General features: G+C 40.7%; 1 protein-coding gene across 4 annotated transcripts in view; it reads left to right on the forward strand.

Moving 5' to 3' along the window:
- ubr1 (ubiquitin protein ligase E3 component n-recognin 1) overlaps nucleotides 1-15,461 on the forward strand; it is a 197,207-nt gene that overhangs the window by 106,552 nt on the left and 75,194 nt on the right. For all 4 annotated transcript variants that reach the window (XM_041214122.1, XM_041214124.1, XM_041214126.1 and 1 more), the window contains 5 exons: nucleotides 7,202-7,356; nucleotides 10,377-10,479; nucleotides 11,477-11,586; nucleotides 13,917-13,997; nucleotides 14,736-14,917. In XM_041214122.1, the coding sequence (XP_041070056.1) occupies nucleotides 7,202-7,356; nucleotides 10,377-10,479; nucleotides 11,477-11,586; nucleotides 13,917-13,997; nucleotides 14,736-14,917 (631 nt within the window). The remainder of the gene's footprint in view (nucleotides 1-7,201; nucleotides 7,357-10,376; nucleotides 10,480-11,476; nucleotides 11,587-13,916; nucleotides 13,998-14,735; nucleotides 14,918-15,461) is intronic.

Consider the following 15,461-nt stretch of genomic DNA (forward strand, 5'->3'; position numbering starts at 1 on the left):
TCCCTTGACTGCAAACATTTTACCCTGTCCAACCCCTTAGGATCTTAAATACCTCTGAAGTCTTCTCTCGGCCTTCTTTTCTCCAAGGAAAAAAAGAGTCCCAGCCTCTCCAATCTATCCTCATAGCTATTGTTCTTCATGCCTTGAATCATTTTTGTGAATCTCCTCTGCATTGTCTCCAATGCCTTCACATCCTTCCTCAAGTATGGTGCCCAGAGCTGGATGCAGTACCCCAGGTGAGACCTCATTACCTTATACAAGTTCAACATGACCTCTTTACTCTTGTATTCAATTCCCCTATTAATAAAGCCTAAGATACTATATGCTTTGTTAACTGCTTTCTCAACATGCCCTGCCATCTTCAGTGACTTATGTACATATTCACAGAGGTCCCTCTGTCCCTGCATCTCCTTTAGAGTTTCACCCTTTAGTTTATACTGTCTCGCCATATTATATCTGCCAAAATGAATCACCTCACACTTCTCTGCATTGAATTTCATCTACCTCTTGTCTGCCCAATTCGCCAACATGTCTATGTCCTTTTGAAGTTCATGACTATCCTCATCACAGCTGACAATGTTTCCAATCTTCATATCCTCTGCAAATTTTGAAATCACACGCTGTACACCACAGTCCAGTATGTGTATATATAGGAAGAGCAAGGGTCCCAACACTGACCTCTGGGGAAACTCCACTATAAACCTTCCTCCAATCAGAAAAACTCCCATTAACCACTACTCTGTTCCCTGTCACTCAGCCAATTTCTTTTCCAAGTGCCTGCTCTTCCATTTATTCCATGAGCTAGAATTTTGCCCACAAGTCTGTTGTGTGGCACTGTATCAAATGCCTTTTTGAAAATCCATATTGACCACATCAATAGCGCTGCCCTTATCAACCTTCTGTTACCTCCTCAAAAATCTCCCAAGTTGGTTAAACATGACTTTCTCTTAATGAATCCATGCTGATTTTCCTTAATTATCCTGCACTTATCTAAGTGACTATTGATTTTGTCCCGAACTATAGTTTCCAGACGTTTCCCTACCACTGAAGTCAAAATGACTGGTCTGTAGCTGCTGGTTTTATCCTTGCATCCCTTTTTGAACAAGGATGTGTTAACATCAACAATTCTCCAGTCTCTGGCATCACTGCTGTGTCTAAGGAAGACTGGAAGATTATCACTAATGCCCCTGCAATTTCAGTTCTCATTTTCCTCAGTACTCTTGGATGCATCTCATCCAGTCTTGGTACCTCATCAATTTTAAGTAAACATAGCCTTTCTAAAGCCACCTCCTTCCCCTCAATTGTAAGTTCCTTTAGTGTACCATTTACCTCCTTTTTCGTCTTAGTTTGGGTAGCATCTTCTTCCTTTGTAAAGCCAAATGCAAAGTACTCATTTAATACCTTGGCTATTTCTCCTGCCTCCATGTGCATGTCCCCTTTTTATTGCTATGTGGCCCTACTGTTTCTTTTCCCACACTTTATATGCTTATGACCTTGGGATTCCCTCTTATGTTAGCTGCCAGTCTCTTTTCATGCTCTCTCCTTGCTTTTCTTGTTAGCTCTTTCACTTCCTTCTGGTCCTTCTATATTCAGCCTGATTCTCCATTGTATTTCCTACCTGATATTTATCATCTGTGCACTTCTTCAGTTTCAGCTTCAACTCTATCTCTCCTGTCATCCAGGGTGCTCTGGATTTATTTGTACTACCTTGACATTGCCTGAAATACTTTTTCTTTGGAAGTAGCTCATTGTTCAGCCACTGTCTTTTCAGTCAACGTTTGATTTTGACTCGGATGCATTCCCATCCTATTGAAGTTGGCTTTCCCCCAATTAATTATCCCTACTCTGAATTGTTCCTTGCCTTTTTCCATGACCAATCTAAACCTTATGATACAATGGCCACTGTCTGCTATATGCTCTCCCACTGATACTTGATCCACTTGGGCCAACTCATTTCTCAGAACCAGGCCCAACAGTGCCTTACCTCTCATTGGACTGGAAACATGCTGTTGCAGAAAATTATTTTGAACACATTACAGGAACTCTCGCCCCTCTTGTCTCTTTGTACTATTCCTATCCCTGTCTATGTTTGGATAATTGAAGGTCCCATCCCAGGGACTTGCCAACCCACGGCTCCAACAATTTACTTAATACTACTTCTCTGGTGATTGTAATTTTCTTGAGTCCCTCCCTTCCATTTCCTGATATAAAGCTATTTCCGGGATGTTACTTGTATCCCCTATAGTGAAGACCGATGCAAAATAGCTGTTTAATTCTTCTACCGTCCCCTTATTTTCCATTATTAATTCCCAGACTCACTTTCTATAGGACCAGTGCTCACTTTGTTAACTCTTTTTAAAATATCTATAGAAACTCTTACTATCTGTCTTTATATTCCTAACTTGTTTTCTCTCGTACTCTTAATTTTTCCTTCCTTATCAATCATTTCGTTTTTTTTATATTCTGTCCAATCTTCTGATCTACCACCCATTTTTGCACAATTACATGCTTTCTCTTTAAGATTGATACTAACTTTAACTTTTTCAGTTAACCACAGATGGCAGGTCCTCCCCTTGGAAGATTCTTGTTAGGCAAAGGAATCAAAGGTTATCGGAGGTAGATGGGAATGTGGAATTGGAAACAAAAACAGATCAGCCTTGATCTTCTGAAATATCCCCTTAAATGTCTGCTACTGCATCACTTTGGATCTATCCCTTAACCTAACTTACCAGTGCACTTAAGCCAGCTCTGCTTTCATGTCCTCATAATTGCGCTTATTTTATTTTAAAACACTAGTTTTAGACCCACTCTTCTCTCCTTCAAACTCAGTTTAAAACTCAATCGTATTATGACTGCTGCTACCAAGGGGCTCCTTCATCACGAGGTCATTAATTAATCCTGTCTTGTTGCACAATACCAGGTCTACTGTAGCCTGTTCTCTGGTTGGCTCCAGAACGTGCTTTCTAAGAAACTATCCCAAAAACATTGTATAAATTCCTCACCTAGGGTACCTTTGCCTATTTGGTTTTTCCAGTCTATATGTAGATTAAAACCTCCCATAATTACTGCCGTACCTTTCTGACAGGCTCCCATTATTTCCTACTATATACCCTGTGCTACCATATGGTTACTGTTAGGGTGTTTGTACACAATTCCCGCAAGTGACTTCTTGCCTTTATTATTTCTCATCTTTATCCAAACAACTTCTACATCCTGGTTTCCTGAACTTAGGTCATCACTCTCTATTGTGCTCATATCATCCTTAATTAAGAGAGCTTTACCTTTTCCTAGCCTCCTGTTCTTGCTAAATTGTCATGTACGCTTCAGTATTCAGGTCCCAATCTATGTCATCCTGTAGCTATGTCTCTGTAATGGCTATCAGATCATAATTATCTGATGCAGATTCATTGTTCATCTGTTTAGTTTTGAATGCCACATGCATTCAGGTACAGAGCCTTTAGTTTTATCCTTTTATTATTTTTGTAACCTCTAGCATGATCTGCTGATTTACTCTTAGATTTGTACTCTCTATCCCTTCCTATCACTGTTTATCATTTCCCACTCTAATACCGTTCTCTCTTGCCTTGTATCTAGTCTTTGATTTAACACATCTCCCCAAACTTGATCCCTTGTCCCCCACTATTTAGTTTAAAGCCCTCTCTACTTCCCTAGTTATGTGGCTCACTGGAACACCAGTCCCCAGCTCTGTTCAGGTGTAGACCATCCCAGCGATACAGCCCCACTTTTTCCCAGTACTGGTGCCAGTGCCCACAAACTGGAACTCATTTCTCCCACATCAGACTTTGAGCCACGCAATCATCTCTTTAATTTTATGTACCTTACATCAATTTGCATATGGTTCATATAATAATCCAGAAACTATTATCTTTGAGGTTGTTTTTTTAATTTAGTGCCTAGCTCCTCATACTGGCTATGTAGAACCTCATTCCTGGTTCTGCCTATGTTGTTGGTGCCTACATGGACCACAGCGACTCGATCCACCACCCCACTCCCACTGCAAGTTCCTTTCCAACACTGAGCAGATGTCCCAAACCCTGGCCCTGGGCATGCAGTACAGCTGCTGGACTCACTCTTTGCTGCAGAGAACAGTATGATTACCCCCTCACTATACTGTCCACTACATTCCTTTTTGCTTCCCCCACATGAATGGTTTCCTGCACCATGGCAGTCAGCTCATCCACCCTGCAGTGCACACTCTCACCCAAACAATCTGGGAGAACCTCATGACTATTGGACAATTGCCAAGGCTCCTGCACCCCTACTCTCTGGTCACTTTACCTCCCTCACTCGCAGTCACACCCTCCTGTCCTTGACCACTGACCAAATCTGAAGACTCTATCTTCAGGGGTGTAACTGCCTTCTGGTACAAAGCATCCAGGTAACTTTCCCTCCTCTTTGATGTATCAGTGTCTGCAGCTCAGCCTCCAGCTCATTGAGTGACAAACACTTACTGCACAGGTGTTTGCCCTGGATCACACTGACATCCAGGAGTCCCTAACATGCTGCAGCTGTGACACATCATCTATCCTGCCATCATTAATGTGTTTTAATTAACTACTTAAGTATATTATTCAATTATTTAGTTTCTTTTTATATATTTTATTAAAGTTACCACTAGTCCCTGTACTATTTTAAACCTTAGGAATGGAATAGACCTTAACCACTTACCAGATACTCATCAAACAGCAAGCTTCTTTCCCTGTAGTAGAGTAAGAACCAATTCGTAAAAGAGGAAAAGAACACCACCATCCCCTCCTTACCTAATTCCCCCACTCACCAGACTACCAAGTATACACTCAGTTCCAAACTGCTCTCATTTGCAAGGCCACACTAAAGACCCCTGAATTTATACTAAATTGAACAGCAGGTTAAAGAAACCAGATTAAACCAGTTAGCTAATTAACTACTCAACTCTCCCAGTAGTGTGTTTTCCCTCGCAGTCTGGTACTTAGAAGGTTAAATATTCTAGGTATTAAGGCAAACTGATAAGGTAGATAGACATACTATTTTGATTGGTCAAAGAGGTTACGACTAGGGAACATAGCCTAAATGGCGGTATAGGCTCAGGTTGGCGTGGCGCGGAGGGCTAAACGGAGTGCATCTGTTCCTATGTTCCTAAGTGTGCAGCAGCCATGCACTTTGCAGTTCAGGTAAGCATAGTATTGCAAAAATAGTTAAATAATTTATGAATATTTGAATTAAATTTTCAAATTCATTCCCATCTTCTTCTATACCCTTCAATAAACTTGCAATTGCGCAGTTAATCTTTTAAGCATACACGTTGAAATGGAAGATTTAATACATACTGCAGCAGCAAATACAAGCATAGGTTATATAAGGTGAGATGTACCAAGCACAGTGGAGATCCAGGGGTACAATCGGCTTAATCTGTGCATTAAAACAGAAAACTTGGGAGCAGTGAGGAGTACAGTTTTTTCAAGGCTAGGAGCCCATTTTAAATCCATTTGGTACAGGCAGTCTCATGCCATTCATTGCTGCATTGTTCCAGTGAAGCCCAACGCAAACTGGAGGAACAACACCTCATCTTCCGACTAGGCACTTTACAGCCTTCTGGACTGAATATTGAATTCAACAACTTTAGGTCGTGAGCTCCCTCCCCCATCCCCACCCCCTTTCTGTTTCCCCCTTCCTTTTTTTTCCAATAAATTATAAAGATTTTCCTTTTCCCACCTATTTCCATTATTTTTAAAAAAAAAACACCCCCACTAGAGCTATACCTTGAGCGCCCTACCATCCATTCTTAATTAGCACATTCGTTTAGAAAATATCACCAACTTTAACTTTAACACCTGTGTGTTCTTTTGTACTATTGTTGTTGACATCTTTTGATGATCTGCTTCTATCACTGCTTGTTTGTCCCTACAACCACACCCCCCCTCCACCTCTCTCTCTCTCTCTCTCTCCGCCCCCCACACACACACCTTAAACCAGCTTATATTTCAACTCTTTCTTGGACTCGAACTCAAGTTCTGTCGAAGGGTCATGAGGACTCGAAACGTCAACTCTTTTCTTCTCCGCCGATGCTGCCAGACCTGCTGAGTTTTTCCAGGTAATTCTGTTTTTGTTTTTGTTTTGGATTTCCAGCATCCGCAGTTTTTTTGTTTTTATCATGCCATTCATTACCTGTCTGAGTACCAAGATCCCACCTAAAAAAGGCACATAAAAAATCTGAGGTCTGCAGCAATAAACAGGATATAAACATGATAATTTGGAATGAAATGCTATGTTGGGAGACAGGTAAACTGGATTAATGAGTAAGTTATTGGGTGATATGCTTGAGGCATTTATTCACAGTTTAGATAGGAAATGACCCTTCACCATGTGCAAAGTTGTAGAGCAAGGGGACATCATCTTCAGAAGGAAATTGAGTCCAGTAATAATTTATATACATATATGTATGTGTCTAATTATGCACAAGCACACACCCATCCACCCCTCAGAACACTTTAAAAGGGAGGTTGATATATTGCATGGGATTGCAGCCAAAAAAAGTCGACCCACCCAGTCTGTGCTGCTTTTATACTTCATACGAGCCTCTGCTCACTCTAAATACTTTTTCCCAACTTGCTGCCATGTCCATCTGTTCCCCTTTCCTTCATGTATTCATCAAACCCGTCCAACAGATCTGTGAATGCTAACTAGCTAACTAACTACACGTGCTGCTGACTTCTATGTTCTCAACACACCCTTGTATAATTAAGTTTCTCCTAAATTCTATATTTGATCTGTTGGCATTTATGCCTCCTTGTTCACAAGGCCAAACAGGGTATACGTGGAGAAACTAACGAACCCCTTCATAATAAAGACATCTATTAGGCCTCCACTTAATCTCCTCTTTTCAACAGATGAAAAGCTCCAACCTGCTCAATATTTCCTGAGTGTTGCATTCTCTGAATTTTGGTTACATCCTTGTGAATCTTATATACACTTTATTTTTAGATGTAGGGATGTGGGATTATTAAAGATTGTAAGATCATAAGAAATAGGAGCAGGAGTAGGCTATTTGAACCATTTGGTGAGGTTTTCTCAGATCTGAAGTTTTATATACCTATTTCTTGGGAAGCATGACTGCATGAAGTTGTGCCCTGGTAGTTTTATCAGCCTGTATTATGTTTGAGTAGACCAAGTGCTAACAGACTGTTTACAATGTGTCTTGCAGCTCTTCCACCTCCTCTCCCTCCTCAATTTTTTTCCACATTTGTGAAGGTCACAAACATTTTGAACTGTGACATTTTAATGCTAATCCTGAGAACAGTTCTCCAGCGGGCTGTGGATTCTACAGGACGATTGTGGAGTGAAGCAATGGTGCAGAAGGTATGAATTTGCACAGTTTCGATCCTTGTTCAATTGGTCATAAAAAATTAAAATGGATTTTACTGCAACTTGCCCCACATGGAAAAGAATTGGTGTAATGCAGCTTCCAATTTGGAGCATTTTGAGAATCAAATTAAATAATACTTGTTGTCTTTATGTATTTCATTTTGGGGAGTTGCTTTTTCATTTATGTTCCTTCTGCTTTTCAATTTAACCCTACAACTTCTACCTTTGTGAAAATTAATTTTCAAGCCTAATTGCTATAAATAGTCCGCAACTCCATTATCATTGTATCATGCATCTGCCAGGATGACAGAAAGCAAACTAGATAGAAGCATAGAAAATAGGAGCAGGAGTAGATCATTCAGCCCTCTGAGCCTGCTCCGTCATTCAATAAGATCATGGCTGATCCTCTGTCTCAATGCCAAACACCCGCTCTCTCCCGCCCTTGGTTCCTTTAGTGTCTAAAAATCTATGTGTTTCCTCCTTAAGTATATTCAGTGATTTGGCCTCCACAGTGTTCTGTGGTAGAGAATTCCACAGGTTCACCACCCTTTGAATGAAGAAATTTCTCCTCATCTCAGTCTTAAATGGTCTACCCCGTTTCCTGAGACAAGGTTACACCCCTTGTTCTAGAACCCCCAGCCAGGGGAAACATCATCCCTTCCACCAGTCTGTCCAGCTCTCTCAGAATTTTATAAGTTTCAATGAGATCACCCTCATTCTTCTAAATTCCAATAAGTAGAGGCCTAGTGGACCCAATCTCTCCTCATACGACAATCCTGCCATCCCAGGAACCTTTGCGGCACTCCATCTATGGCAAGTATATCCTTTCTTAGGTAAGGAGACCAAAACTGCGCACACTACTCCAGGTGTGTCCTCATGAAGACCCTATACAGCTGCAATAAGACATCCTTGCTCATGTACTCAATTCCAGTTGCAATGAAGGCCAACATACCATTTGCCTTTCTAACTGCTTGCTGCACCTGCATGCTTGCTTTCAGTGACTGGTGTGCAAGGATATCCAGGTCCCTTTGTACATCAACATTTCCCAATCTATCACTATTTAAATAGTACTCTGCCATTCTGTTTTTCCTACCGAAATGGATAACTTCACACTTATCCACGTTATATTTTATCTGCCATGTATTTGTCCATTCACTCAACTTATCTAAATCGCCTTGAAGCCTCTTTATATCCTCCTCACCACTCACATTTCCACCTAGCTTTGTGTTGTCAGTAAACTTGGAAATTTTACATTTGGTTCCTTCATCCAAATCATTGATATATATCGTGAATAGCTGCAGCCCAAGCATTGATCCCTGTGGTAGCCCCCTAGTCGCTGCCTGCCACTCCAAAAAAGGACCCATTTATTCCTACTCTGTTTCCTGTCTGTTAACCAATTCCCAGTCCATGCCAATATATTACCCCCATTCCCAACTGCTTTAATTTTGCACACCAACCTCTTTTATGTGGAAATTTATCAAAAGCTCTCTGAAAATCAAAATGCACCGCATCCACTGGTTTCTCCCTTATCTATTCTACTAGTTAGGTCCTCAAAAAACCCCAGTAGGTTTGTCAGACTTGATTTCCCTTTCATAAATCCATGTCTAATCCTGTTGATACTTTCTAAGTGTCCTGTTATTGCATACTTTATAGCATTTTCCCTTCTACTGATGTCAGGCTAACCGGTCTGTAATTCCTTGTTTTTTTTTCCCCTCCTTTTTTAAATAGTGGGTTTACATTTGCCACCCTCCAAACTGCTGGGACTATTCCAGAATCTATAGAAATTTGGAAGACAACAACCAACGCATCCATTATTTCCATGGCTGCCACCTTTAGTACCCTGGGATGTAAATTTCTAGGCCTTGGAAATTTATTTGCTTTCAGTCCCATTAATTTCTCCAGCACTTTTTTTTTTACCAATACTATTTTCCTTCAAATCCTCCTCACTAGACCCTTGGTTCACTAGTATTTCTGGGAAGTTATTTCTGTCGTCTTCTGTGAAGACAGAACTAAAGTAATTGTTTAATTGCTCTACCATTTCCTTGTTCTCCATTATAAATTCCCCTGTGGCACACTGGAAGGGACCTACATTTGTCTTCGTTAATTTTTTTTTTTACACACTTTTATGTTCATTGAATGTTTACTCTCATACTCACTGTTTCCTCTCTTAATCAACCTCTTCGTCCTCCTTTGCTGAATTCTAAACTGCTCCCAATCCTCAGGCTTGCTACTTTTTCTACCAATTTTATATGAGCCACCTTTGGATCTAATACTATCTTTAATTTCTTTTGTTAAGCATTGTTGGGCTACTTTTCCTGTTGTGTTTTTGCACCAGAAATCAATGTATAGCTGTTGCAATGCCTGCATTCATTCCTTAAATTTTAGCCTTTGCCCTTCTACTGTCTTGCTTTTCAAATGAAGTACCCCAATCTAATGTAGCCAACCCACCGCTCATACCTTCAAAGTTTCCTTTGTTAAGAATTAGGACCCTAGTTTCGGACTGGCCTACTTCACTTTCCATCCTAATGAAGAATTCTATCATGTTATGGTTACTCTTCCCTCTTCCTAGATAGACCTTAGTCTTTTGTAATCTAGCAATTCTCATGTTGCTAATTTTCCTTTAATTTTTTTTGTCACATTTAATGCCCCATACCATTCCTTGGTGGGACAGTGACCAAATGAGATCCTATCAGCGTAGTGCAAATTCTGCTCTTGATCAGGCTTCCAGGAAGTTTTCAGAAGTACCCTTCTTCCTACAAGAAAGAGTGCTTAAAGGTTTTTTGTAGGTTGTATTCATTCTATCATAGTATCTTTAAAAAAAAATCCAGTTCCAGCTGTCTGCAATAATAACAGAGCTTGCTTTTCAAAAACCTTCGAGGAAAATAAGTCGCTAATATGTCAAAAAGGTGAATTGAACAGATCTTTTTAATTAGGATTTTAATGGTTTCTTTGTCAGTGCCATAATTGCACATTTTGTCACTAACAGCACACAGTTGTACTTCTCCATACCATAGACTCTTCATCTGATCTGCATGGCTTTACAAGAAGAACAGAGCCAGCTAGAGGGAGGAGTTGCAGAGGAAGATGTGACCTTTGATGTTTATCTTAAGGCAACAAGTAAGTACTGGACTTGCTTTTGAATTTGGAACCAATCTTCAATTGATAATTGTTACTGCCACATTAATAGTTCAGTCTATTATCTTTGAAGTTTGTAATGGTAATTCAAAATTATATTCAATAGATAAAAGCAATGGTGGTTGTACTGCAGTGACCACTGAGATTAGTTCCATTTCAGAGTGATGTGGAGCCAGTAATGTACTGCCAGCTCTGCTTTACTTTCAGACCAGACAAAGCACAGCTCATCGTTTGAGCATCAGTTCTGTTGGTGAGGATATGACGGGGGAAATGAGATTTAAAAGGTTTTCAAACCGGCTTCCAATTTGTGCTGCAGATCATAAGTAGTGTCACGATACCTACTCATCATAGTATCTCACCATTTATTTGAATTCCATCCCAGAGGAAAAAGCAAAATGCGGAAAAAAGCAAAAAAATCCCAAATATTCAGCAGCTCTGGCAGCATCAATGGAGAGAAAAACAGAGTTAACATTTCAGATTGATGACCTTTCATCAGAATGTTCTAACTAATCTGTTAGTTTGTCTCAGTTTGCACAGTGCATGTGATTTTCTCTTGGGGATCCTGTTGTGAATCTTGCCAGTGTTTAATTTGCCTTCTCCAAAGTCACATTTCTCACCAGTGAGAAGAGAATTAAAATTCCATGTTCACTTATCCTGTAATCTATGCTCATTTCTATTGAGCAAAAGCCTGAGGTTTTTTTTATGCTCCTATTTTGTAAATAAATAAGATCAGACAAAAGCAGGGACAGTCATATTACATACAAAGACTATCCCCATCACCAGTAACACTGCTGACTTTAGCCTTGCAATTATTTTTCAAACTGATCCTGGGTTTAAGAAAACGAATGAGGAACCATTTCCATGCTTTTGCACATAATTCCAAGTAAAACCAGTGATGGTACAGGAAGACCGAAGCCAGTTTACTTATATTTTTTCAGTTATGCAATTGCCTGTCTCATCTGTTGTGGTTGTTTTGAAGGGGTAGGAAGCTCTGCAGTGAATGCCGAGAGCATCTTGTCACTTCTAGAGAAACTAAGACATGTACATCAGTTAGATGCCCAGAAGGACATGATTAACTGGACTCTACAGGTATGTATTGAAAATGGAACCAACAAATAACATGTGGATTTTAGTCAGTGCATTTTTTGGGGAATTTTAAAAGTATGATTGATTAATTATAGTTAGGCAAGGATATCAATGGTTATGGAACCAAGGCAAGTTGGATGGAGTTAAGATTCAGATCAGTCATGATCAAATTGAATGGTGAAACAAAGCCGAGAGGATGAATGGCCTCTTCCTGTTCCAATGTACCTCTTATGGAAGAAGTTCATGTACTATGATCCAGGAGTTAAAATATCAGTGTCCAGAATACCAGAATAGGAGACTGTGGGCTCAGTTTTTGTGCCTTTCCATCGTCAGGGCAGAAAATCTAACCTCTAAGTTCTTGAATGAACCTTTCACCCCAGGCTTCTCCATGGAAGTTAGTTTTGTAATCTCAGTCTGACTGTTTGTGGGAGGAATGGTCTAGCTGAGGTATCTCTTTTCATAATTTAACTGCTTTTTATTAAAAGTTTCAATGGGATTGGTACAGACAAGGTATTGCCTCTGGTGGGGGTATCAAGAACAAAGGGCCATAATCTTAAAATTAGAGTTGTGCTATTCAGGAGTAAAATCAGAATGGGAAGTGGGGATCTAGAATACACTCTCCTTAAAGGCTATGGATGCTGGAGGTCAGTTGGAGTTTTCAACACTCCAATCAATAGATTTTTGTTGGCTAAGGGTAACAAGGGACATGGAGTAAAGGTGTATAAAAAGGGTTGAGATATAGATCAGCCACGGCCCTGATTGAATAATGGGACAGGCTTGAGGGACTGCTTCTGCACTCTTTTATAATCTGACCAGACTGTATACAGTACATAAGTGTGTCCAACCGTTGTTTGGCATAGCTTCTCTACTTTCCAGTCTATTCCTCTAGAAATAAACCCTGGTTCTTGGTTTGCTATTGTTATGACCATATTGACCTGAGTTGCAACTTTTATTGATTTGTACATTTGTATTCCCAGATCCCGTTGCTCCTCCACCCCATTTAGATCCCTATTTTCCAAGCAATAAGCGACCACCTCGTTTTCCTCACCAAGCTGTAATACCTCTCAGTCTTGAATATTTAATTGGAAATGAATTTAGTTTATGGACATTGGGCCAGATCTTCCGAGTAGCAGCAATGATCATCAGATTGCAGCTGTGCGTGAAAATTCCCCTGACTGAATGCTGTTATGCATTCCTACCAGGGTCTTCTGAGTCCAGCCTTCACAGAAATGCATAGCATCATTCGGGGAACTCTGTTGGCGCGGATTAGAGCCGGGGGGGAAGACAGGACATGCCCCTTTTTTACGCCACTTCTTGCCGTATGGTATATTTAAAAGTCCAGTTTGAATGGGTGAGGGGGTAGGTGGTATGAGTGAAGTGGGTAGGAGTGTGAGTGAGTAGTTGGGGGGTGGTTGGATTCGGGGAGTAATCGAGTGGGTTGGTCGAATATGGTCGGTGGGGGAGGTAAGGGGGTTGTCAGGTGGCCGAGGAGGGGTAGTTGGGGGTGGGGGAGGGGTGATGGGCAGCGTCAGTTGCGTAGTTACTCAGATGTTAGACTGGGTTTTAATCTGTCTGACATTTCCTGGGTATCTACCCAGGTAAATACCATAGAACTGTCCAAAGTCTACGACTTTTGCAGAGGGCCTGGGAAGAAGCCCACTGGAAGTTGAAACTTCCCGGTCATTTCCCATGTAGGTCAGTGTCTCAGAACTTTCATAGGGTCCTGACATGCACCTTCGGTTGTATGTATAGTCTCCAATGATCTGGAAACAGGAAGATTTGGCCCAGTTTCTTGTAATTTGTTTCAGTTCTCCTCAGTATTAACTGTCCCTCCCAACTTGGTCTTGTCCGCAAAGCCTAATTCACTAATATAAATCGTGAACAACAGTGGTCACAGCACTGATCTCTGGGACTCCACTTCCCACCTTATGCCACTCTTTACCTTTACTCTCTGCTTTCTGTCTTGCAAGCAGCTGGCTTTCCATTCTGCTCCATGGCTCTGCATGCTCACTCAGTGGTTTATTATGTGGGACCTTGCCACAGACCTTTTAGCAATACAGGTATATTACACCTGGTAACCTATGTGAGAAAATGTCAGGTAAATATTGGTAGCCTTGGCATCTAAAGGCTGGTCCTTTGTTGAAGGCAGGCAGGGAATGGAGGAGCAGAACTGGAAGAGTGGTAATGCTGGGCAAGACACTCCCATTGATATTTTTAAAGTCTATTGGCTGACAATGCACTGTTTTGATAATGTAGACGAGAGTTTCAAGAAAATATTCTCTGTTCTAAGAACCTTTGGAAGGCAAAAATGTCATGTGTCTATATATTTCTAGATGTTTGATACTGTGAAAAAGCTGAGGGAGAAATCGAGTCCGTGTTCAGCAACAGAAGCAGGCAGTCAAAAGGCAAATGAGGTACTGGCGTTTTTTTTTTAAATTTTGTTTTTTTTTATTAAGTGGTGTTCCAGCAATGGAGCAAGCTGCAAGATCTCTATCTTTGCTATAATATCAGTGACCTGCCAAGCTGAAACTCATGGGGCTTTTCAGATAAAAGGGTCATCCAGATCTTTCACGGACCACAAGGCAGCTGAATCAAGTCGTTATAAGAGATCTGGGAACTGGGTACCAATCTGAGCTCACAACTAGTGATTGATGAGGTTAAGGAAACCTACTAATAGGATTAGGAGTGACTTTGGTGCCAGCCATGTCTCAGTGGTAGCGGTTTCACCTCTAAGTCAGAGGTTATGGGTTGAAATCCAGAGACCTGAGCACATAACCCAGGTTGCCACTCTGTGCAGTATAAAGGGAGTGTTGCCCTGTTTAGGGTGCTGTCTTTTGGTTGAAACATTAAACTGAGGCACCATTTCCTCTCCCAGGTGGTCATAGAAGATCTTATGGCACATTCAAGGAAGAGAATGGGAGCTATACTCTTTGTTCTGCCCTATATTTATTCCTCATCCAAATCACTAAAATAGATAATATCATTATCATATTGCTGTTTGTAAGACCTTGCTGTTGACAAATTAGTTGCCATGTTTTCCACATTATAACAGTTACCGCACACCAAAAGTACTTCGTCACTTGTAAGGTATTTTGGGACATCCTAAGGTTATGAAAGGAGCTATAGAAAGTTTGTTCTTTCTTGTAATGCAGACCATACAGGATAAAGATAAGGCTGAACGTAAACGGAAAGCAGAGGCAGCCAAACTATACCGGCAGAAGATTATGGCACAGATGTCTGCAATGCAGAAAAATTTCATTGAATCAAACAAGCACCTCTATGAGAAGGCGACAGAAGCACCAAGACTAGGGACGATCAGGACTGAGGAAGATAGGTATGTCGTAGGTAGACACAATGAGGCAATGAGGATGCATTCTAATTCTGCAGCCCCCTTGTTGACAGTGCATACTATTGACCAAAGGCAATGGAAAGGAAAATCAGTAGGGGGAAATATTAAGTGACCGATCTGATGCTGCTCATTTTATGCCCTGCTTGTCAATGTGGCAATCACCTTATTAAAGACAATTGCTAGTTAGTTAAACAAGTGATGGGCATTGATTATCCCATCTAAATAGAATAAAAAGATACAGCTGGAACATTTTGGTTGGAAGTCAGTAGCACTGAGGAGTTTTCTTGAAAATAAACCAGCTTGAACCAAAAGACCAGCCTGGATTAACACTCTGTTCCAGGACTGCAACATTGTATATGTCTCTCATCCTGTTCTATTGGGCATACCTTTCAACCTGCAGCCATTGTAATTCTAAACCCCAGTCCAACAGAAAATAAAAAGCTATGTTCTTTACACTACTGTTAACAATTTGTATATCTGTATTCCTTGATCTGTTTTTTCCCTCTATTTCCTTTGCTTTGTAAAGAAA

The sequence above is a fragment of the Carcharodon carcharias genome, chromosome 20, assembly GCF_017639515.1.
Source record: "Carcharodon carcharias isolate sCarCar2 chromosome 20, sCarCar2.pri, whole genome shotgun sequence".
Lineage (NCBI taxonomy): Eukaryota > Metazoa > Chordata > Chondrichthyes > Lamniformes > Lamnidae > Carcharodon > Carcharodon carcharias.